This window comes from Pelobates fuscus, chromosome 4 (assembly GCF_036172605.1).
Source record: "Pelobates fuscus isolate aPelFus1 chromosome 4, aPelFus1.pri, whole genome shotgun sequence".
In the NCBI taxonomy this organism is placed as follows: Eukaryota; Metazoa; Chordata; class Amphibia; order Anura; family Pelobatidae; genus Pelobates; species Pelobates fuscus.
In genome coordinates, this window is record NC_086320.1 from 46,135,285 (window position 1) to 46,162,204 (window position 26,920).

Here is a 26,920-nt window from a genome sequence, read left to right on the forward strand (position 1 = left end):
GCTTTCCTGAACTGTAAATGTTACTTGTAGAAATAATACAGACCTTTCAGGACTCATCTTTAACTTGTTATCCGCATTTTTCTTCATTTGTAAAACATAGATTCTCCCACCGTAATAACAATATAAAAAGGAGAGCTCGATATGTCTCTCCCTAGTAAGGTTGAGTAGGGTTCTTCTTCTTCCAGTGATTATTCTCGGATAAGTCAATATTTCTAAAGATTGTTCATCCTAAAAGCTATTATTTTAGTCCCTTCATCAATTGCTACAGTTGTAGACAACCAAAATGAAATTAAATTTCATATTTAATAACATGCCTCATCACTGTGTAAAACAATTAGAATTTTACAATCAATACCAGAGGTATTCATGACACAAGCATTTAGAGTTAGAAAAATAATCTTTCTAATGCATTTTCCTCCTATGCTAAAGTATTTTCAGGAAAACCATATATACAAAACAATGAAACCACAAGTTGTGCTCCTATTGATTCTATATATTAAAGTCCATGAGGCTTGAAGTTCACTAAGCATCAATGTCAGATTCTGGAGTGGCATTGACATTCATGGTTTTCTTGCTGAGTTAGGATAACATGGGATTGACACAAGTTGTGATGAATGCTGGAAATATATTGCTTCTGTTATTTTTGTAAAGCTTTGTCCATGGTGAGATTATATAAAAAAAAAATGAAAATCTTATCCATACCTCTAGAGAATACCAAAAATATGGCATTTGTATGTGAAAACTCTGGCTAGTGAAATTCAATGTGGGATATTTCCACCTCTTGTGCGCAGTCATAGCACAAATTGAGGTATATGTGTCTAGGCATGCTCGTCTGTGTGCTTAATGTGCATGTGTGGCATAACATTGTCAGATATCTGGAATATTAAATGGCATCAAATGATAATGCAATTTTGTGGAATATAGAACCATTTCGAAGAATATGTTTACATTAGCAACAGTTAAATACTTCAATCCGTCAAGTTCCATATTGTGCTGTCTGTGTTGTACATGGGGAACCCAAATTAGACTGAAAAGCTTTGAAATTATTTCTGAAATGTGCCTAACAAAAGAAAAATAACTATTTGTTCTTGCTTTAAAATGTCAATCAGATTCTCCACATGAATTAGGAGCTTCCACTAATACTAGTATTTCTTCAATCATTATAGTTTTACAGATTCGACTTTTGAAAAAAACAAAACTATTTTTAACCCCTTAGTAACCAGACCGTTTTTAAATGTTCTTACCGTTTAGCTGTAATTTTCCTCTTACACATTTACTGTACCCACACATATTATATACCATTTTCTCGCCATTAAATTATCATTCTACAGATACCATTATTTTCATCATATCATATAATTTACTATACAAATTATAAAATATGATGAACAAATTAAAAAAAACACATCTTTTCTAACTTTGACCCCCAAAATATCTTACACATCTACAACCGCCAAAAAAAACATGCTAAATAATTTCTAAATTTTGTCCTGAGTTTAGAAATACACAATGTTAACATGTTCTTTGCAAGTTATAGGGCAAAAAGTACAAGTAGCACTTTGCTATTTACAAACCTTTTTTCCCCTCAAAATTAATGCATTTTAACACTGATATCTGTCAGGAACCCTTGATTAACCCTTCACATGTATATATTTTTTTAAAAGAAGACAACCTAAGGTATTAAACCTGGGGTAATGTGAATCTGATCATGCAACCATTTTACCAGCAATCTATGCCAAATTAAAAAAATAATAATAATAATTGGTGATTTTTTGACACGCATAGCAATTTAATAATATATGTAATGAGAACTTTAATGGTTACTGCCAAAGAACACCCCAATATGTGTTCAACAACATCTCCTGAGTACAGTGATACCACCTATGTATAGGTGTGCCAGGTTCTCTGAGGGCTAAAATACCTTATTTGGAGGGTGCGCATTCCAGTTTTCCAATTTTCACAGCTGGTCATCATGCACCCATGTCCTATTTTGGACATTTTTAAAGCTAGCCAATGTAATTTACCCCTATCAAACCATATATTTTTGAAAAGTAGATACCCTAGGGTATTTCAAATGTGGCATTTTAACACTTTCCATGAACACATTTTACCACCAGTCTTTGTCAAACCTTTCGGTAGTCATTTTTTGTGTTATTTTTCTCTTACATTGTACTTTAGGCATGTATTCTCAATACCATTTATGTGTTACTGACAAAGAACACCCCAATATGTGTTCAGCAACATCTCCTCAGTACAGTGATACCACCAATGTATAGGTGTGTTGGGTTCTCTGGGGGCTAAAATACCTTATATGGAGGGTGCGCATTGCAGTTTTCCAACTTGGAATTTTAACAGCTGGTCATCATGCACCCATGCCCTTTTTGGGACATTTTTGAAGCGGCCAATGTAATCTACCCTTATAAAACCATATATTTTTGAAATGTAGACACCCTAGAATATTTGAAATGGTGGTATTTTAACACTTTCAACACACAAATTCTACCACCAGTCTTTGTCAAACGTTTGGGTAGTCATTTTTTAAAATTATTTTTCTCTCACATTGTACTTTAGGCATGGATTCTTAGTTCCTGTTATTTGTTTCTGACAAAGAACACCCCAATATGTGTTCAGCAACATCTCCTGAGTACAACAGTGCTCCCAATGTTCAGGTTTTATGGGCTTTTGCAAACTTACAGGGGCCAAATGTAGGGCTTTTCCCTTTCCCATGTTTGCACATTGAAATTTGCCCGATTGGTTTGCTGTGCCTATGTAGCCTTTGAGACTATAGAGCAGCCCAGGAATGAAAATTAACCCCATCATGGCATACCATTTGTAAAAGTAGATAACACAGGGTATTCAAAATGGGATATGTCCAGTCTTTTGTAGTAGCCAGTAAGCAATAAACGCTTGCCAAAATTAGCGTTCATATTTGTTTTTTGCATTTTTTTTTACACAAAAACATCTACAGCGTATAACAATACCCCCATGTACAGATTTTATGGTGTTTTGGAAAGTTACAGGGTAAATATAGGGCTTGCCCAATTCAGTTTGCTGGGTCTGTGTTGCCTTTTGAGACCATATGGTAGCCCAGGAATGTGAAATAACCCCATCATGGCATACCATTTTTAACCTAGGGTATTCAAAATAGGGTTTTTGTAGTAGCCACTTAGTCACAAACACTGACCAAAGTTAGCGTTTGTATTTGTTTTTTTATAAAATACGTATATACATATATATATATATACATATATATATATATGTATATATATACACACACACGTGTGTGTGTGTGTGTGTGTGTATATATATGTATATATATATACACACACATATAATACATATACACACGTATTGTGTGTATATACACAAACATATATATATAATACGTGTGTATATAATACATGTATGTGTATGTGAATATATATACACACACTTTTATTTCCTATATATGTATAATATATTATAATTAAAGCATTTTTTTTACATTATGTGGTGATCACATGGCCCTGGAGGGTCGGGGTGGCCAGAGCTACTGCAGGGGGACTATATTTATAGGGGGACTATATGTATATATATATATATATATATATATATATATAGACCATGACTCGCATAGCCTGCATGAAAATAAATTATTCATTTTCAATTGTATTTTACATCACAATGTGTTCCCATTAGAAGTTTTGATATCTTGTTCTGTTAATCAAACTTTATTCATATATAATTAAACACACTGTGCAATAAGGAGAGCTAAAAAATATTGACTCTTTTTTTTAGAAACTGTATAGGGAGGCAGTGTGAGTCTCCAGGAATGATATGGCTAGGAGCAGGGCTGAACTTCTGGCTTCCTCCTTGAAGAGAGAAACATGCCTCAATCCACAGAAAAAAGGAGAACTTCTATTCAAGTAAAGTTACATACTACTGGGGCATATAGAGGGAAGTGCTGAATAAATTCTGACGTGTTTTGTGCCTTCTCTGGTATTTCTTCAGAGAAGAAGTCTTTGAAGAAGTGTCAAAACAGGTACAAAAAAGCAAGAATTGATTCAGCACTATCCTCTCTACACCCCAGCTATATTTAACTTAACTTGAATAAATGCATCTATATGAGGAACATTTAGCACATCCATGCAATGCATGAAGATGCTAAACGTTAGTGCTGCACATTGTGCAATACTGACTCAATAACCACCTCTAGTGGACGTCTGAACACCTGTCACTTGAGGTGTTCCTAGGTAGGAATGTAAACAAGCATTTTCCTCTAATGTTATCTCAGTGCTTTCAAAAATACAAAAAGGTCACATGCACTGACATATACTCAGTTTTCATGAGATGCTCACTTTCAGCCACTGCAAATAAATGCACTCAACTATGGTCTACATAGCAACAAAGGCTTGAATTGTGTTTTCAACTCAAATTTTATCTATTGTGCATTAGAGTGACCAATTGTGGATTCAAATGAATGGATTTGATTTGGACAACTGGCCAAAACACATTTTTGCACAACTTTAGTGACCACGACATTCATGTTTTGTCTCTGAATTTTCAGAAAATAAATACTCTTCTTTCACACTCATTGAGCTGTCTCTCATGTTACCATATGGTTAGACAGGTTTTCTAAGTTCACTCAGTTGTCACTTAACAATCTTGCAAATTTTATGTTCTACATGTTTAAAAAAGATTCACACAGATGGCATGTGTTGACATTCATATCCTCAGCATGATAGCTTGTTCAATCTGTATTAAGAAAATAAAGCATTTAAGGAATGTATTCAGTGGAATTGGTATTTTACATTAAAGGGACAAAGCTTAACCCCTTAAGGACACAACTTCAGAAATAAAATATTTCCATCATGTGTCCTTAAGGGGTTAGTATAGTTATTCTGGTGTGTATAGTCTGTCCATGCAGGCATTTTAATGTAAATGCTGGACAGGTGTAGCATTTCAGAGAATCTACACACAGAATAGACACACGCTGCACCACCTACACACACTACATTCTTGACATACACACTTCATTCTCTAAATACACACTCTCAACAGCCCCTACACAAACTACATCACCTATACACACATACACTACAGCCCCTATATACACACCTGCTACATCCCCTAAACACCCTATGCTAAACACACTCTCTACAACCCAAAGCCACACATATTAAACCGCAAACACAACACAATTGAAACCAACCTATTAACACCAAACAACACACCACAATCAGCTCACTCTACACAGCTGCAATCCCACAAGCGGCTTCCTAACACATGCACACTATGCTTGCCTGGTCCTTTTGTCCTCTGGTATTCCACTTATTGAGACAGCAGAGACAAGTCACAAGCAAACACAGTGCAACCATATCATTGCATTTTGCTTGTGCTAGGCAGAATAAATACAGGGCCTCTTACTCAGCAGACTCTGCACATGATCTGTCCTGGAAGAGCAAGGCTGTGCATATTGTCTGTCCTGGAAGAGCATTAAACCAACGCATTGAGAGGGGGCGGGCTTGTCATTGGTGTTGACAAAACCCTCCCTCTCTGACCACGCTCCTCCTCACTGGGCTGCTGTGATTAAAAAATGGCTGTCCAGTTTTTTTTCCAGTCCAGCCCTGTGTTTTTTATCATGAGTAGATAGACTCGTAGAGTGACATGTAACTTTCATAAAACGTTGCGTTGTTTCCCCATCCCATAGTCAACAAGAATGGCTATACTTCTTCCCCCAAGCCTGAATGCTTTGAGCATTTGCACGTAGGTTTAATTATACAACAGAAAATCATCTGCTTCAACTGTATCACCTTCCTGTATGTCCTGTGTAATTATATAGTTACTAATAATAGAGAGCCAGGAGTTTCCAGTCCTCTGGCCCGTGAATATGTCTCCATTTGTCACACCACAACCACTACGCCAGGAGTGCATCCACCTCTCTAGGTATTAAAAGGTTTCTCCAAGCACAATGACCAGTACAGTGATTTGATGTGGTCATGGTGCCTGGTGTCTTTATGGGCAGCATTTCATTATGAAACACTGCACATGCAGATTTTAACCCCTCTGTTTTGCAGAGGTGTAACTCCACAACTAGCAGTGTCATTTGGACATAATTAGTCAAGAGTTCTCAACTGGCTAATATCAGTTCTATGCATGTTTGGGATCAGTCACCAGCATGCACGGCATTCTGGCAACAAACAGCCAATGGTAGCATGGTACCCCCCATGTCACCCACATCTTTCCATCAGTTCGTCCTCCGAGACATTTCTCCCCCTCAGCAATCGGGAGTGACCTCAGTGGGCAGTAGGATCAGGCTGAGGGAGAACTTGTTATTTTGGTGGGGGGCAGTATAGGAAGATTAGCCCTTACCAAAAACAATGTTTACCATGAATTGTGCTCAGAGTCCCCTTGTAAAATAGAATGTGGGAGAGTTATCCAGGATCTCTGACAGCACTAGCACAAAAGCTCATTAAGTAATATGGATGCAACTGAAAAAAAGAACAAAAAAACAAACAAAATGGGATAGATATGACTGCACAAAATGGATCTGAATCTCTAAGATACAAGGTCACCAACAAAGATAAGAAAAGTATAAAATAAATATACCTAGTAGATTGGAGAGATCTAGCTATGGGATGAAAAAGAAAATACAGGGGGAAATGTATTAAGGCAAAACAGATAACAATTTAGGTCAAAGGAGCAATCACTATGGAAACCAAGAGTTTCAGATTAGCACCTGTTTTGCCTCAGTAAATATCTCCCACAACCTCATGTTTTAGGCTGAAATTCCCTTAATGGTCTGTAAGTATGTATAAATATGTATATGTTCATGTATGTATCTATCTATCTATCTATCTGTCTGTCTGTCTTTCTATCCATCGCGTCTAATATATGTCCATCTGTCTTCCTTTATCATTAGTCAAATGCATATTGTATGTCTGTTTTTCTTTTCACCCCAAGCCTACACTATGCAATATAATGTACATTTATAAAAAAATATTTTTAGTTGTGATTTTGTATGCAGGTTAGCAATATATCCATCCACTTGCATATAATGGCAACAGAACAACCATTAAATGTAATACATTTCTATATATTATTCAGCTACAGCAGAGTAGCTATTTCTATGAAGCTATTTTCGGTTATGTTTCATTTTGAAATCTGCAGTGGCAGCAATGTCTAATGTTTGCCATGAAGGAAGATAGTTTAAATGATGTAAATGTCAGTAGCTTAAAAAGATCTGTCAATACTCACACAATGTTAGCTTTAAAAAGAAACGGAAAAAATCAGTAACCCACACCTTCACACCATTCCTCCATTCTTTGCTAAATGGACATATTTTCTTTTTGCTTTCTTTTTTTTTTTTTTTTTTGCATACTCGATGCATGCACAATACTAACGCCATATTTGTTTACATTTCAGCAATTTCATGTGGAATCCCCAAAGCACCTTTAAATGGAGGAATTTTAGCCACAGATTACTTAGTGGGAACAAGCGTAACTTACTTTTGCAACGATGGATTCAAGTTATCATCTAAAGAACTCACCACAGCTGTATGTCAGCCAGATGGCACATGGAGCAATCATAATAAGACGCCTCGTTGTGTTGGTAAGGAAATTATGAAGATATCTGTGGTATTCTACAGAATGGCATAAAACACATTTGTCTAGTATATTGACATTGTTTATGGCAGGGGTGCCAAAATGGTAGATCCCAAGATGCTTTAAAACTACAACATCCATGATGCTTTATCACACTAGAGGTATTCTAAAGGCATGCAAAGGATCATGGGAGTTTTAGTTTTACAACATCTGGGGATCCCTGGTTTAGGGCATTGGTCAGTATATATATACTAGAACATAAAAAAAAAAATCTGCTTTACAAGACCAGCAACATTTATGGGACCTACAAGTCCCAGTATATATTTTATATGTTCTTTAAAAAAAAAAATTTCACTAAATATACAAATACAAAACAAAATGAATGAAAGAAAACAAATAAATAAATAAACATTTCTGCAGTTGACAAAGCACAAATCCGATTTTTCTTTTTTATGTTTCAATACCAAAATAAGCCAAGATATTATCTGTTGACCTTTGATGCAACTGATGCATAGTATAACAATAAGATATCATGTTTTTTTTTAGAACTATTTTTCTTTTTTACGATACTATAGGGGATACAGCTCAGAAGCTATACAAAGGTCATATAGCATATTAATCGATGACAAAAAATATTTCAATCTTACATTTAAAATTCTTACATTTTCCCTCATATTACAATCATTCTTTTTTTTTTATCTTAAAGCAAAAACAACAAAAAACAAACAAAGCAAGAAAGAAAACACCATTCAATTCATTCCAACTAAATCCTTAATACATCAACACTGCTCACACTTTTAAAGAATTATAATTTTTCGGTTCTGGGTATCATTTCCATTTTAATTAAAAATATATCAACGGTGATTGGACAGAAGAGACAAGATATGCCATGTGTACCTTGATCCATAAAGGAATCAAAATATCCTTGCTTGAGAGAACCTGGTAGAATATCGGTTTTAGTCTAAAAGAGTAGTAGCTCATATCATTAGGTCATATCTTACATATCGTTTGTGTGTCAATAAAAACATCAGCTATGTATACTATTAAAGAACAATACACATATGTGGGCTAAATGCCTGCCTTCTAGCTAAGTTGTGCACTGTTTGCCTCATTTAAAATCCATGGTCATTTATGTATATTTTTATTCCACTAAACATGAAGTGCGGATGATTTTGATATTTATTTTCCAAGCGTGAAAGCAGGACACACATAGCAAAGTATAATTATGTCCAGTTTTCATCTAATTGAAAGTAATGGGAAATGCAGTAGTCAACAGCAAGAGCAAAAAATAAACCAAAGATCTAAAAATACCATATAATCACCAGAGCTGAAATTGCAATTACAGTCAAAAATGTAATACAGCAGTAAAATCTTTCTAAAAACTGAAAATAGGAAAATAAATGCACTTATATAAACACATGCTTACGGTTCTTGCCTTGAAAATAGTTAGTTGCAAATGGGATAATTAATAAACCGAACAAAGAAGTGAAATAAGACTGTTACAGTAAAAAAATAATAATAAGAAGAAAGTCCCAGTTTTATTTATTATTTATAATGCAATTTTTGTTTATTATGATCTTTATTAACCAATTTGGACCAGATTATTATTATAATAATAATAATTATTATTATTATTGCGATTTAAATAGCACCAACAGATTCCGTAGCGCTTTACAATATTATGACAATTACAAGAAAACTCACAGGAACAGTAGGTTGAAGAGGACCCAACTCAAACAAGCTTACAGTCTATAGGAGGTGGGGTATAAAACACAATAGGACAAGAGATAGTAATCAAATAAGGTGAGAGTGAAGCAGAGCTGGAGGAGAGAGTAGAGTGCTTCCCTTTAGGAGAGAGCAAGAGACAGGTATGTGAGGTAGATGTTACTCTGGGAGGCCAAAGGCTTTCCTAAAGAGATCGGTTTTAAATGATTGAAGACTAGGGGAGAGCCTGATGGCGGTAGGCAAGCTATTACATAGGAAGAGAGCGCACGCGAGAATCCTTTGTATTAAAGTAGTATCATTTATCTTCCCTTTCAGTTGAACATGATATAATCATATCCTATCTGAAGAGCATTGAAGTAAAAGAAAATACAGTAAAAGAAAATCCACTAGGGGTCTTCTGATCCTATTAAAATGTGTACCTAATATCTATTCACATATGGAAAGGTCCCCGTCATAACAATTCTTACAATCGACCATTCCTTGTGGAAAATATTGTCATAGGTTTGCCCTAATATTTAAAGGAACACTACAGGGTTAGGAACACAAACATGTACACCTGACCCTATAATGTTAAAACCACCATTTAGGTGGCATGCCCCTCATTACACCCCTCAAGAGGTAATAACATTTACCTTATTTACAGTCTGGCCATGTCCCGATCCATCTCCTTGGCTGACATCATCACAACTGGAAAGCATTGGATTGGCTGAGATCATCAAGGAAGGGTGGGGCAGGGCTAAACGCTGGCTTGGCAAATCAGCATCTCCTTATAGAGATGTATCTCTATGGGGGAAAGTTTAGTGTTTCCATGCAGATCATGGAGATGCTGACCACAGTGCTGCACACTGTGAAGCTCTGCCCCAGGATGCACCTCCAGTGGCCATCTGGGGAGTGTATGCTGGAGGTATAACAGGGAGCAATATCAATAAAAAGCAGTGTTTACAGCAAAAAGGCTGCAGGGGCTTACCTATGCTTACCAGAAAAACTACATTAAACTGTAGTTGTTCTGGAGACTATATTGTCACTGTAAGTGTAATTAAAATAAGTGTAAAATAACATATCCAGAGTAGTCACTGACTAAAATGTACTTATATCCCACCTATAGTCATATGTAAAAGAAACTCTTTAATCCTAGAGTAAATTGTGAGAAAACTAATAGTCAACATAGACATGCATCTACAATCAGAATGAGTTGTCTATTGGCTGTCCCAATGGTGTTGCTTCATTAATTTCACATTGATTGCATGTTGCAGCTCACTCAATGTAATGTGCCAGACCACACTCTGTAATATATGGGGTGAGAGAGTAAAGGATATTATTGAGCATGAAACTCCCTAGCACTGGGGTGGGCAATCTCTAGATGTTTTGGACCACATCTCCCTTGATCCTTTGCTAGCATTATGGTCCTAAAAGCATTATGGGAGATGTAGTCCAACCATCTGACGGGCCGCCGATTGCCCACCACTACCCTAGCACATAGAAATCCCACAGGGTTAATGGGGAGAGAATCAAATAATTGCTCCCAGTGTATAGATGGTTGTGTGGTTCCTTCCAGAGTTTTATAGATTATTTCAACCACTTGTCTCACCAGGAGAGTTGTCTTTTAGCATGACATTATGGAAGTCATCAGCAAAGTCAGTACAACCAGTACAACCTTTGGTCGACAGTGTCTACTAGTGTATTACTAGTTTATTACTAAGTATTTATCATTTCATGCAATTTTTTAAGCATATCTTATATGTAATATTTGTTTGAATTGGGCTAACAAGAAATTAATAAATTTTTGTCTATTTTGCAGTTGTTACATGTGCAAGTATCAATTCATTCACTTTGGAACATGGAAGGTGGCGTATTGTAAATGGTTCCCATTATGAGTACAAAACAAAAGTTGTTTTTAGTTGCGATCCAGGCTATTTCCGACTAGGCCCAGCGTCTATTCAATGCCTTGCTAATGGGACATGGAGCTGGAGGAATGAAAGACCACACTGCCAAAGTATGTATTATGGAACTTTAATTTACAATTACGTTTGGATTTGAAAAAGATGGATGGACAGATAAATCATTGTATGGACAGGTTAATTTCAATGAAAAACCTTTGTGACCTTTATCATGTCCTTGTAGTTAGAATTAACATATTGATTATTAGCTTTGTCTTGGAATAAGAGTCATAGATCTGCAAAACTCATTATTTTCACCACAGACAAAGTAAAGTCAAAGCACTGCACATATTAGAAATGCCTTTTTTCTGTTAAATAAAGTGCATTTTCATGCTTTTACCTTATCACGTTCGACTGAAAGGGAAGATAAATGAACATCCAGTTGGTGAAGTCTGAATGCTTGTTTTACTACTTTAGTACCCAGGATTTGATCATTGAAATAAAGAATGAAAACAGCTGTATCAAATTGCATTCATTCATTTGCCTTTCATTTGAAAAGTAAAATGACTAATTTAACCCCTTAAGGACACATGACATGTGTGACATGTCATGATTCCATTTTATTCCAGAAGTTTGGTCCTTAAGGGGTTAAGCAAGATCTTAGGTGCATCACATCATCTTCAAGTATATATGTTTCTTTGTTTTCATAAACAACATTCTATATTGTAATATAGTATTAAATCATTTGCAATATAACAAGGTATGAATTATGCTCTGAAAGCTGTTTATATTTAATTTGAATGTAATTGTATTGTACAAATGTAAAAAGAGTAAAGGTAATTCAAATTAGCTATTGCATTTTTTCTTAATAAAGAATGAATAAATAAAAATATAAAGGTAGAGGAGAAATCTATAATCCACATCATTAAACCCAAAGCAAACCACAAAGAATGTGATTGTTATTCCTGGCACTTTTTTAGGTTGTTAGGGGGGTCAGTTAATAGACCATAGAGAATATGAACAATTGAACTACAATATAAAGCCCCTTAGATGTGGGAGTCTAACTTATACTTTAACCTATGAAGGACAGTTGCAAACCTAGGAAAAAGGAACTAACACAATGGAAACAAATTGAATATCTTGAAACATTTAGCACTTTGACATCTACTACCCCCTAAATGAGTTGGGAGTTTTCTTTTTGAGTAGACACACACATTTAGTGTTTCACTTCTCACAATGCATAATAGTATCCTAGAAAGATCAGAAACACATGCAATTTCTGTTAATAATAGCATTAATCGTTCAAATATTTGGTGGGCACTCTTCTAGTGTCAAGTGATACTTCAAGAAATTAATCCAATCTAATTGATTAAATCAGTTTGTATTTCCTTTTAATCACCACATTTTATATTTGAACACTTAGACCTTGACTACACAATGAAACCCAATAAATCTAATTTGGACATCCTGGACATCCTAGACCTCTGCTCTGAAGGTCAGGAAAATGAATCCCAGAAGAGTTTGCTAACTGGCAAGAAGACCAACTCATGGTCCTTTCTGCCATACCAGGCAGACTTACCAAAAAGATAGAACATATAGCTTGATACTAGATCAATCTAGAGGAAGGGAAGGAACTTTACTTGACCAGAAGTCTACAGGAATGACTGAAAGATTAAAAAGTACATATTTCCAGTCTTGTGAAAACTATTGGTTATATCAGCAAATAGATCCATTATGCTTATACTATCTTCACCTCACTCTGTCTTCATTTGTTCTAGACATTTCTTCTAAAAAACACCTAGAGTACATGCCTTAAAATGTTTTAGTCTCTGGAGATACTTGCTTGTTCTTATTCATTAGATGTTTTGTATGTAATGCTGGTTTCGGGCTTAAGATCAACATGCCCTGTTTATTCATTACAGACATATAATAGCTGTATTGTTGCAATTTAAGTTTAACAGAATACTCCAAGCACCAAAACTAGTACAGTGCACTGTAGTTTATATAGTTTCAATAGTGCCCTTGCATACCCAAATTGTAAGTAGAAAAAACCTTTTTAGAACTGTTTGACTTCTTACCTGGAGCCCCCAAGTACTGCTGGAAAGATGAAGAGTGCGTCGGGATTGCAGCGATAGCCAGCTTAGCTCTTTTAATGTGTCACAATGGTGGGTCAAGTAATTAATTCTTGTACAAAGTGGCAGAATGAATTATATAACATATTAAGTTTATGAAGGTGGGTTTTTAACAAGCCTTTAGTAGTTATAGTTGTAATAGTTGAAAACCTTTGAATACTATTCTTATTAAACTTGGTATTAGGGAGGTAAGGTATCTCTAGAAATAGTAACCCATAATTTAAAGAAGCTTCCATTGTATATTCATGTGTCAAATTATTGAAAAATGAGTTAGAAACTTCAAGACATAACTTGTTAATTGTGGTAAAGTATATGCAAATCAATGTGCATATGCTGTGGTAACATCAATGGTTGTCCTATCAATCACAGTCTAATTTTAATAAATCATTTCAATAAGCAAGCAGATATACTTTTGAAAACAGCATCATAGGGGCTATGCATAACTAATGATGCATTTATTAGGCGTAAGTATATCACAAACAGTGATTAGTAACAATTACTGTATGATGGAAAGTTGGGCTCAATTAGCGGAATAAATTGTTGAAGTTTAATGAATAAACCATAATTGGCTAATATTCTTGTAACTGAATAAACATCAAAGCTATAATTAATTTAGCATAGCTAAAGACAAAGAGAAGGCTATTCATCACCCCTTTCATATAGTTTTAAGGTTCAATTAACATGGTTCATTAACCAACAGGTGTAAAACCACCAATCACTATCTATTAGTCATTACTTGTGCATAAATTAAAAGGTTGGAGACTTTGCTCCAATTCATTCATTCTAATTTATTTTTTCTACAAAATGAAAAAAAAATGTCTGCTACTCTATAATTTCACAAGATGACTAGTAATCAAATGACATGTTATGGTGTATTATATATGCATTTTATATGTCGTGCATGGATTTTAAATAGCAGGTATCTTTGAGAATCTTAAAGCAGGATCTTAACCCCTTAAGGACAGAGGCAATTCTCCACGTTTTGAACCAAAACAAAACCTAGTATTTGAGCTATGTGTCTGTTAAACCAATATTTACCACTTTCAAATTAAGTGCAACCAAACTTAATATATATATATATCTTTTCTTTTTTTTAAGGAGAAATAGGGTGTTCAATTCACATCAAATATTTATATATGAATCAATATAATATGAATAAGATCTAAAAAAAAAGTGTCAGACATTTAGAATGAATTTTGTTTTAGAAGTTTTGAATGGCATTTTACACATATGAATGAGTGGGTGTTCAGGAACTGGGAAAAGAAAGTAGCAAATGTAGACAATAGTTGACAATCTATCATAACAGTCCAAACTTGGATCAAGTTGGATAAATAATGTAAAATGACACTGCTGAGCTATCAGAGAATTGGGTTTAGGTCTAGGCTTTGGTTTCTGGGAGAGTCCTGATTTTCATAAGCTCTTCAAAAATAATTTGACACAGAAATACTCCATAACCCATAGCCTCTGTATAAGATTTACAACCCCAACCCTGGATTGAAGTTCTTGCTGGTGCCCGATTGCCCATACGGGGTTCATAGGAACAATCCACTGTCCAAACACTAAATAACTAACTAGATAAATAAATATCACCATTTGGTAGATATACTCCCAATGAAAAGATGCATGCATTCAATTATGTGTTTTTGTTTCATTGGATGTATATCTAAAAACATCTTGAATAAGCTGCAGAGTTTTTTTCTGCAGCCTTTGCAAATCCACCAATTCTTTCTAGACCAGACTTTCTGTGGCTGTCCAATTACAGATTTCCCAATGCAGCTCAATGAGAAGTCTTAGCAAGGCATGTGCTCTGGGCAATTGCCTGTCTCTTGAGTTTAGATTCACTGAGCTAAAGAACCAGAAAATGTTGAGCTAAACAACCAGAAAATGTTGAGGTAACATGCCTAGTTAAATTTGCACTTTTTTGTAAAATAATAAAAATAGGACACATTCTTTACACATAAATACCTTCAGCAATCTGTAGTACTTTAACAGTCTGAAGTGTCTTTTAAAGTTTACCGTAAAGTAAATCACAGCACAAATGTAGATTGTATACCTTATAAATAACAATAATTTATAAACTAGAATTTAACTACTTTGTCTACTTACAAATAACTTAGATTTTGAAAAATGAAATAATATATTTATACATTTTAATCTAATTTAAATAATATTTACACTTTAAAGTTTCTTTATGTATAATTTGTCTATATTGTACTCATGTTTCATTCCATTTCCTCTTTTTAGACATATCATTATTGTAAATCTACAGTGGAAAGAGGTTTATCAATGCTAAATATATAGGACAAATCATGTTACAAGATTCAAATTCACACATAGAGATAAAATAACACACTAAGTTTTGAATATCGCCAACAAATTTAAAGTGTGGAGAGAAAATGGTAACTAAAACATAATGTACAGTGGGAATAGTAGTGGTCAGTCATTGGAACTGCATATTAATGCCACTAATTATCTGTGAAAAGTTGTGACAATTTGAGTGGCCTCTAGGCCTCCAATGAGATGCATACTGAGCAACGGCTGATAACCCCTCAAGAACACAGCTTCAGTAAAAAGCCGGCATGACAGTACATTTCCACCATGTGTCTGTAAGGGGTAGTGAGAGAAAGCTGATGTTTAGATTAGTACATTTTAGAGATTGTATAGCATTAAATCTGGGGAGGATTACTGACTTTTTGTAATAATTTTACTCTGGAGTTTGTTAGCTAAACACTCAATTTAATACTATATTATTATTATTATTATTATTATTATTATTATTATTATTATATAGTGAATGGATGTTCATATTTTTTTCAGTCACTTCATGTGGAGAGCTTCCTGTACCACCAAATGGGAATAAAATTGGAAGTCAAACAACATTTGCATCAACGGCAATATTTACATGTGATACTGGATATATGCTAGTGGGCTCTACTGTAAGAGAGTGCCTGTCATCTGGTCTTTGGAGTGGATCAGAAACCAGATGCCTTGGTAAAAACATGCCATCCTATATATAATTTGTACACACGTGTCTATTTATAATTTTACCTTAAATATTGTGTGCAGATTTGGCAGGGAATGTGGATGTGAGTTGCATCTCATGTATGTAGGATGTAGGATACAGTTACAGTTATAAAAATAGCTAGTAAAGAGATTAATGGGGTATACTGTTATGCAGACATGCTTACTCATAAAGAGGTTTTGTGGGATAACATTCTAAACTGGATCAATCACAGTAAAAAGTAGATTTGGCTCAATAGTTAATAGTTAATATATATATATATATATATATATATATATATATATATATATACACACACACACACACACACACACGTGTGTGTGTATATATATATATATATATATATATATATATATAGTTATTGCTAGCTCAAAAAGGAAAAAGAAACCATGTAAGAATATCACATTAAAAATCAGTAAGCTGTTTCCATACAGACAGTTAAAAAGAGGCAATAATTGGTATGAAATCATATGTGTTACAAAGCACTTTTCAGATATTAAATAATGGTTATCTGATATCTAATGATGATTTAAAGTTATTAAGTTTTGATTCTTGTTAATGCATAATTAAGTCAACAATTCGATACCGTATTAAATAAACAAGCAACTTTGTCAGTAAGAAAATAATGTATACATTTTGATCTTATCTCGCAACAGCTGGTCATTGTGGAACACCAGATTTAATCGTTAATGGCCAAGTGATTGGAGAGAATTATGGTTATAGAGACACAGTTGTGTATCAGTGCAACCCTGGTTTTCGTTTGATTGGGTCTTCCGTGCGAATATGTCAACAGGATCATCACTGGTCTGGTCAGCTGCCTTCATGTGTGCGTAAGTAAACAGCTTGTGTCTCCGTGTTATGTTTGTGTGGTTTATGATGTGACTTAATTCAAGGCCCTCTGGATTCAGTTATATTAATGTAAAGCATTGCTTTTTATTTTTTTTACTTGTGGGTTTTTCAATGTCAAAAAAAAACTACAGAGCTTACAAAAGCAGAGTTCCAGTACTACATGAATTAATATAACATGAACTAAGATTCTAAAGATTTACCAGGGTATAGAATTGTCAGATGGTGAGATAATCAGTTTTTCATTTTATTTGGTCTCCTCGTGAGATATTCTGCTGCTGTGCTATAATATGAGAGCTGTCTCATGAAAGTATTCATGAGGACAGATCCTGAGAAGGCCATTCACCCAATAAATCTGCATTGACACTGATCACTGTCAGCCAAAATCTCCCAAGTGCTGTGTGTTCTGCATTGGATAATAAAGAGAGGTTCAGCTGAGTCTCACATTGTCAGTGCTGTATAGCAATACATGCATAAAAATGAAATATTAAATGAATATAAGCAGGTTTACAATTTATGTTATTGTAACAAGATTCCAAAATACTCTTTCTAAAAGTGAACCTATAAATATATGTTAATGAAACATGGCTTAACCCCTTAAGGACCAAACTTCTGGAATAAAAGGGAATCATGACATGTCATGTGTCCTTAAGGGGTTAAACTGCCATGGCTTTGTTCAATAATGTGTGTATATACATATGTATTATATATATATATGAATGTGCTATTGTGTATAATGCTGAACTGAGGAATCAGTCAGTAGTATATATATTAAACATGTGCACGGTGACACAATTCAACACTATCAAACTATTTTTTCTCAAAATAAAAAACATTTCGAGACACCCGGCTCCCTTATGTCGGTTCAATTCTGGAACGATTCAGATAAATCAGGAGGTCTGGGAAATTGGCAAATCATTATATCAGTATACTGTTCACGATATAAAGTTATGTATATATTTTGCAGGACACTGGTAGAAGCGTTTTTCCTCCATTTGGTTCACAGAACAAATTAAGAAAAGTAAACAAATATATAATATATAAATGCAGAAATGTAGATTTTGTTTTTACTGTTTTCCCTCTATTGATCACTATTGTCATGATCTGTGAAAAAAAATCAACATTTAGTGGCTGCCCCAAGCGATCAGTAATATTTTTTCCCATTTTCCATCTATTTTTTTTGGATTTCAGAATCACAAATCAAAATGAACATGTTCGGCATTGCGCTGCTCATTTGGTTTGCGATTCAGATACATTTCAGCTTGGAGTTCGGGAATTTGACCAATCACCTAATCTTTTTTTAATGGAATCCTTGGAGTGCTGGCTTAAATTCAAGTTAGCCCTCTGGTCCACTACTCCCATGGTCCCTTTGTTCATTTACCCAATTCTAGCACTGATGTCCCTAAGCACTGGGTCGGCGCTCCATCTTCTCCGACATAAGATGGGTGGGTTAATGCGCATGCACAGCGAGAGCCATGAATACATTAGGCACCTCCTATAAGAAAGCATTGCTTTAATTCTTTCGTTTGGGGATTTTACTGATGCTGGATGTCCTCCTGCAGTGTGTGGACATCTAGTGTCACTTAGGAGACCTAAAGTCAGTTAGCAAGCATGAAGTGCCTCTAGTGGCTGCAATGAGTCACATTGCAGGACTAAGTGGGACTGTGACACTGTATCCAGGCCACTTCAATGAGATGAAGTGGTCTGGGTGACCATAGTGGCCCTTTAACTAAATCATGGCATGGTGTAAAATGTAATTTGTTGTTGTTCATATGAGGTTGTATTTAACTCATTTTAAGACCTGCTAAGGACAGGATGATAGTTATTATATCCTGATATGTAAGACCATAGAATTCAAAGAGGGTGGTGTACTTTATTTTCCCCATGACTGTGTATATATAAAGCATACAAGATCCAGTACACTCATTAATTCACTAAATAGCAATTTTAAGTCTCAGAAAATATAATAGTTTTAAAAAAACAAAAAAACACCTCACCTAGGCAAAAATAATGGGGGTTTAGTTACAGTATATGATCATACATTGCATAGGCCTGCCACAACATCTATGTACTCCATTCTTGGCAGATCCTATCCTAGCAACCTAATGCCTGTTCTTATGAGATTAATCCACTTACTTGGGAAATGCTTCCTCCTCTCTGCAGTGTAAGATTAAATAAACTGATATTCCGCACATGCACAGCCACTAGACTATTCATCACTGAAAACTGAAAATTCTCCATACAGTGTCTGTCAACCCTGTCAATTTTATAAGATTTGGACACCCTGGATTGAGTCACATTTAAGGAGGAGAGGCCCTGGTTCCCTCTTTTTCCTCTTTACTGACCCCATACCCACCTTTTCTTATTTTTCCCATTCTTTATCTTCTACCCACTCCTCCTCTTACCTCCTTTCTCTTTCCCTATTACTTGCTACTTCAAATTTCCTTTTTTTTAATTCTCTCTTACTCCTCTCTTGCATTTTTCTTGGCTTGAAATGGGTAATTACTCATTATTGTTTAAATTAATTATGACAACACCACTTTCTACATTTAGAATGCTATTCTTTATTGCCTTTGAAATTACCTTAATGTTTTCAATTTCTGTCTGTACTTGCTTAACATATTCAGGGTTCATGCCCACTCTGGCACCTCTGTTTCCTCTGCTCCATTGTCCCAAGCTTTGTTAGCTTTGTTTGCTCAAATTTCACTTATAAATCATTGGCACTGTGATGCATGACCTCCATACGGGGCAGAGCTTTGGCAATTCACCTAATTAAAATTTTCTTTTATGTCAAACAGAAGTATTATTTTTAGTTTAGTTTAGGGGTTTTTTTTTGTTTGTTTTTTTGCTGCTTTTGTATTTCCTTCCTATTTTCTCAGTTTCTTTGTAATTACATTAATGAACTTTTGGCTCATGGACCAAACTTGGAATTGAGAAGATATTTATAAAAAGATGGGAGGATGGGACAGAGTGGTGTCCTTTCCCCAAAAGGGATTAGGCTTGCAGTGCCCTTATCCCTTTTATCTCCATTACCTTCGTAGGTGTACTACAAGGGGGGAGATTTTTCTCCATATAAGTATCTATTCTCTCGAGCTCTCCTTAGAGGGTTTTTCACAGAGTTGGCTTCCTATTTTAGGATCCCACTTTTTTCTGTTAACCTTTGGAGCTTTTGTTCTTCTGCTCCCTATTTTGGCCTGTATGGTAGGACTTAGCTATCCCCTTTTACTACCTCTGTATCTGCACTTATCCGGTTCTCAGATGGACTTATGTCTCTGGCAACAAGTGACCCTCTGTGCATCTAGTAGCTCATTTTCTTGATATTAATAAATGTTAGTATTTTATGGTTTGGCTACTAGTCTATTAGACTTTGCTCTTTCCCACTAACATCCTAGTGGGAATGGACTGGGATTTTTGGCTTTCATTTACAAACTTGGAATTGCCTTATCCCTATCTCATACATTTGCTTCTAGATATTCCTGGTGCTGTTCCACACCTTACCAGATAATTTCAGTCTTATCTATAAACATAATGGTTAGAGCTGTCACCCCAATTGTGTGCAGCCTTCTAACAGAGTGTTAATGAAGATATAACTTGCCAAATGCCTGGTATGGTCCTTTGCGTATGACAAGTCCTTAATTAATTTTTTTAATAACACATCATGTCTATCACATGGACTGGTATGTATAGCGCTATGCTTGTTCATATTTTTATGCAAAACTTTTGGCATCAGTAGGGGGCACCACATTAACAATTCTTCTGCATAAAATTCCATGTGTCCTCAATACATACAATTTTTTTGCAACTAATGTTCTTTATCTTCGGTGCATGGATCAGTCTTAGAATTGCATTCCACCACTTGGTTTAAACTTGTGAGGTCGCAACCTTTACTAGTTTTGTCTCTAGACAGAACCTGCTTGCATTCTTGGGTACACTAGGTACCCTCAATCCATTGTTTTTATCAGGTGATATAGCTGCATATCATGTGAGCAGGTAGTAGAAACAAAACTTAGTATCTGTTTTGTCCGATTTTTCGTTAGTGGGCCCCATATTTATTAGCTAACCATCACACCATCCACTGAATGAAAGACAGATTGAGAAAGTAGTTGCAGGCCCATTCAGGACACATGATGTGAGACACTAGGTCAGACAACTTGTCAGGTTTACCTTTGTTTATAAGTAATCCATAAGATACCCATTTATTTGAAATGAGAACAGAAGGAGCCTCATCCTTTTGCTGCCACATTTGTATAGAATGCAAAAGCAATCAAAGTTAAGTATTTTATTTTTCTGCTATCAATACTCTTGATGCAAAGTGGCAGCATCCTTATTGCAGTATCTGACAATTTGGAGCACTACTTTTTAGAGAAATAAAAATTGAGAACTTTTAAGACCATGTTTTGACAGGTTTGTGGCTGACCTGAAATGATATTTCTCAACTGTCTCTCTTTAAAAGTTAGCTGACATGTTTACTGTATGGATAGACCATTGGTCATTTAAAAAAAAAAAAAAAGTATTCAAGTTAGCAAGCGGGAATCTTTTTCTTTCTACTTTGTACTTTGCGTCTGCTTGTGTGTTTATTGCCAGTCCTTCTCTTTGTCTCTTTATCTATTTAAATATGTTTCATCAACAAATAACTACAATAACATGTTTCGTTGATTTAGAACATTTTTTTAAAACATACTTACAAACAAAAAATACTATTTAATACGTAATGCAAATTATATTGATACATAGAGTAACATTAGTAGAAACAGTAGTCATGTTCTTTATTACTTAAATAATAAAAGATTATTAAACAATATATATATATATTTTTTTATGATGGCCTACATTTAAATGAAACAACCAGTAATTATATTAAAGTGGATCTGTCAGTTTCTCGAAGATCTCCAAAAGAGACAGATCCGGTGTGGGTCTGGTGGCCGCCAAATGCCGAGGACATAGGTTTGGTTACCTCAAGCGGGGACATCTTCATGCTGCTGTCCACTTTAGCTCCAGGCGCTCCATTTGCAAGCGCAAGAATACTTTGTCTTGTGATATCTTTGGATTGTGTTGGAATATCCATGGAATTCCAACTCGGTTTGATCAGAATTTTGTAACCATTATACCTTTATGAAATGCTAAAAAGGGATACTTCAATCACAGATATCTGAGCTTCTAAATCGCAATCAACCTGTTACGGGAACTTGAAAGCATTAAAATTGTTCTGTTGTTGACGTGTTATATTTCTGTCCAATTAATGTTCAAAGATTCCCGTATTTTTGTGTAATGTCTCAGATGGCTTAGAGATATCAGCTAGAATACTAAATTGCATATAACCAATGGCAATTGTGTGTATGGTTATTCTATGCAAGCTGATTAATTGCTTGCATTTACACTTTTAGACCAATAGACAAATTATGGAAATGTGTGAACATATTCATTAATTTAAAAGTTTCTTCAGAATGTATGTTCTAAATCCTTTGTAATCAGATTGAATCAGATAGGGTTCTATTAGTTGTCATGCTAAACTAAGGATAGAAAAGGGTATTAGACCATAGGGAATGACAAGCTTCTTTATCGATAATCTTTAAGCAAGAATGAATCGCTGTCAACCAAGGCTTTCTAAATCTGTTGAAAAGCATTAAGAATAGAGATAGAAAATAATTGCTCCTGGGTCATCACTAACAGCAGAAAAGGTGAACACAGTGTTTTTCAACATCCAATTATAGAAAACCACACAGACGATGCAGCGCTCTGTAGAACAGAATGGAAATTATGCAACATACATCTGCGACACTGAGATATTTAAAAATGAAAGAAATTAGAGTATTATGATTAAAAAAAAATCTTTAATTCAAAACTGAAGCGCAACTCTAATTATTAAACTCAAACTATCTTTCAATACAAAGGAAATAGATCTAAACAGTCAAAATAGTCATTAAGCATTTTAATGCAATTGTCATGATTTCTAGGCATTGCTATAATAAGATAACGTACTGTGTACTGAGAAATAAGATTCACATTTTCTACCGAGCACACTGTTTTTTTTTTATGTTCTATATTTCTATATTATATTATAAGCAGATAAGATGAACAAAACAAGGCAAAATGTATATCTGGAATGTCAATTTTATATATATATATATATATATATATATATATATATATATATATATATATAGTTATATGTACAGTATCTCACAAAAGTGAGTACACCTCTCACATTTTTGTAAATAATTTATTATATCTTTTCATGTGACAACACTGAAATTACACTCTGCTTCAATGTAAAGTAGTAAGTGTACAGACTGTATAACAGTGTAAATTTGCTGTCCCCTCAAAATAACTCAACACTCAGCCCTTAGTGCCTAAACCGTTGGCAACAAAAGTGAGTATACCCCTAAGCAGAAATGTCCAAATTGGGCCAAATAGCCATTTTCCCTCCCTGGTGTCATGTGACTTGTTAGTTTTACAAGGTCTCAGGTGTGAATGGGGAGCAGGGGTGCAACATTTGGTGTTATCGCTCACTCTCTCTCTTATACTGGTCACTGGAAGTTCAACATGGCACCTCATGGAAAAGAACTCTCTGAGGATCTGAAAAAAAGAATTGTTGCTCTACATAAAGATAGCATAGGCTATAAGAAGATTGCCAAGACACTGAAACTGAGCTGCAGCATGGTGGGCAAGACAAATCAGCTGTTTCACAGGACAGGCTCCACTCAGAATAGGCCTCACCATAGTCGACCAAAGAAGTTGAGTGCACATTCTCAGCATCATATCCAGGGGATGTCTTTGGGAAATAGACATATGAGTGCTGACAACTTTGCTGCAGACGTTGAAGGGGTGGGGGTTCAGCCTGTCAGTGCTCAGACCATTCGCCGCACACTGCATCAAATTGGTCTGCATGACTGTCATCCCAGAAGGAAACCTCTTCTAAAGATGATGCACAAGAAAGCCCACAAACAGTTTGCTGAAGACAAGCAGACTAAGGGCATGGATTACTGGAACCATGTCCTGTGGTCCAATGAGACAAAGATAAAGTTATTTTGTTCAGATGGTGTCAAGCGTGTGTGGCGGCAACCAGGTGAGGAGAACAAAGACAAGTGTGTCTTGCCTACAATCAAGCATGGTGGTGGGAGTGTCATGGACTGGGCCTGCATGAGTGCTACCGGCACTGGGGAGCTACAGCTCATTGAGGGAATCATGAATGCCAACATGTACTGTGACATACTAATGCAGAGTATGACACCCTCCCTTCTGAGACTGGGCCGCTGGGCAGTATTCCAACATGATAACGACCCAAAACACAACTCCAAGACAACTACTGCCTTGCTAAAGAAGCTGAAGGTAAAGGTGATGGACTGGCCAAGCATGTCTCTAGACCTAAACCATATTGAGCATCTGTGGGGCGTCCTCAAACAGAAGGTGGGGGAGTCTCTAACATCCACCAGCAACGTGATGTCGTCATGGAGGAGTAGAAGAGAACTCCAGTGGCAACCTGTGAAGCACTGGTGAACTCCATGCCCATGAGGGTTAAGGCAGTGCTGGAAAATAATGTTGGCCACACAAAATATTGACACTTTGTGCCCAATTTGGACATTTCCACTTAAGGATGTACTCACTTTTGTTGCCAACGGTTTAGACATTAAAGGGACTCTATAGTCACCATATAAAAGCAAGAAAGACAGGTCCCCCAGCCTTCCTTCTTGCTTTTATATGAACTTTCATTCATTAAAAAAAAAAAAATCGGTGTTTTTATATTAAAAACTTACCTCCGTTCCAGCGCCGAGCTCCCCGCTAGGCCGCGCCCCCTTTTTCGTCAAAATGACGAAATCGCGGGGCCCAATGGGACGGCTTCGCGCTGGACCAATCGCGTTCTTCATAGAGCGGCATTGAATGCCGCCCTATGAAGAACCTGAGCGCTTTACCGCGCATGTGCGCGGAATGCGCGTTCGCGAGCTGAGCTGTCTGACTGACAGCTCAGCTCGCTTTCTAAAATTATCAATAATAATTTAGGGCCCCCACCCGCCCTGTGCGGCGGGTGGGGGCCCTAAAATTATCAATGAGGGGGGGGGGACCTACTGTCCCCCCCCCGGCCCCCACCCCTGTGCGGCGGGTGGGGGCCCTAAAATTATCAATGAGGGGGGGACCTACTGTCCCCCCCCGGCCCCCACCCCTGTGCGGCGGGTGGGGGCCCTAAAATTATCAATGAGGGGGGGGACCTACTGTCCCCCCCCCGGCCCCCACCCCTGTGCGGCGGGTGGGGGCCCTAAAATTATCAATGAGGGGGGGACCTACTGTCCCCCCCCGGCCCCCACCCCTGTGCGGCGGGTGGGGGCCCTAAAATTATCAATGAGGGGGGGGGGACCTACTGTCCCCCCCCCGGCCCCCACCCCTGTGCGGCGGGTGGGGGCCCTAAAATTATCAATGAGGGGGGGACCTACTGTCCCCCCCCGGCCCCCACCCCTGTGCGGCGGGTGGGGGCCCTAAAATTATCAATGAGGGGGGGGACCTACTGTCCCCCCCCCGGCCCCCACCCCTGTGCGGCGGGTGGGGGCCCTAAAATTATCAATGAGGGGGGGACCTACTGTCCCCCCCCGGCCCCCACCCCTGAGCGGCGGGTGGGGGCCCTAAAATTATCAATGAGGGGGGGGACCTACTGTCCCCCCCCGGCCCCCACCCCTGTGCGGCGGGTGGGGGCCCTAAAATGATCAATAAGGGGGGGGACCTACTGTCCCCCCCCCCGGCCCCCACCCCTGAGCGGCGGGTGGGGGCCCTAAAATGATCAATAAGGGGGGGGACCTACTGTCCCCCCCCCCGCCCCCACCCCTGAGCGGCGGGTGGGGGCCCTAAAATTATCAATAAGGGGGGGGACCTATTGTCCCCCCCCGGCCCCCACCCCTGAGCGGTGGGTGGGGGCCCTAAATACAAAGGGGGGGGGACCCTAGTTAACCCTCCCCCCCCCAAAAAAAAATATCTCCCTACCTACCCCCCTCACCCTAAAAATAATGAGGGGGGACCATTAACTAAAAACCTGTAAAAAAAATGAGATAAAATCAACTTACCATTCGATGTTTTCTTTCTTCTAAAATCTTCTTTCTTCAGCCCCAAAAAAGGGCAAATAAAAATCCATAATAACCGACGCAATTAAAAAAAAAAAAAAAAAAAACCGAGCGCAAAAAAAAATAATCCATCTTCACCCATGGAGGGCTCCGCGCAGACTGAGCTCCGCAGGGCGGGGGAAGGCTTATAAAGCCTTGCCCCGCCCTGCAATTAGGCTAAGAACACTCTGATTGGTGGGTTTAAGCCAATCAGAGTGCTCTTTGTCATTTTACAAGCGTGGGAAAGTTCTTTGGAATTTTCCCACGCTTGTAAAATGACAAAGAGCACTGTGATTGGATGGATTTCAAGCCATCCAATCACAGTGCTCTTTGTCATTTTACAAGCGTGGGAAAGTTCTTTGGAATTTTCCCACGCTTGTAAAATGACACAGAGCAATGTGATTGGATGGCTTGAAATCCATCCAATCACAGTGCTCTGTGTCATTTTACAAGCGTGGGAAAATTCCAAAGAACTTTCCCACGCTTGTAAAATGACAAAGAGCACTGTGATTGGATGGCTTGAAATCCATCCAATCACAGTGCTCTGTGTCATTTTACAAGCGTGGGAAAATTCCAAAGAACTTTCCCACGCTTGTAAAATGACAAAGAGCACTGTGATTGGATGGATTTCAAGCCATCCAATCACATTGCT

General features: G+C 37.0%; 1 protein-coding gene across 1 annotated transcript in view; it reads left to right on the forward strand.

Moving 5' to 3' along the window:
• CSMD3 (CUB and Sushi multiple domains 3) overlaps positions 1–26,920 on the forward strand; it is a 1,213,223-nt gene that overhangs the window by 1,086,069 nt on the left and 100,234 nt on the right. Inside the window, exons 52-55 of the mRNA XM_063451130.1 lie at positions 7,405–7,590; positions 11,107–11,301; positions 16,135–16,308; positions 16,996–17,169. Coding sequence (XP_063307200.1) covers positions 7,405–7,590; positions 11,107–11,301; positions 16,135–16,308; positions 16,996–17,169 — 729 coding nt within the window. The remainder of the gene's footprint in view (positions 1–7,404; positions 7,591–11,106; positions 11,302–16,134; positions 16,309–16,995; positions 17,170–26,920) is intronic.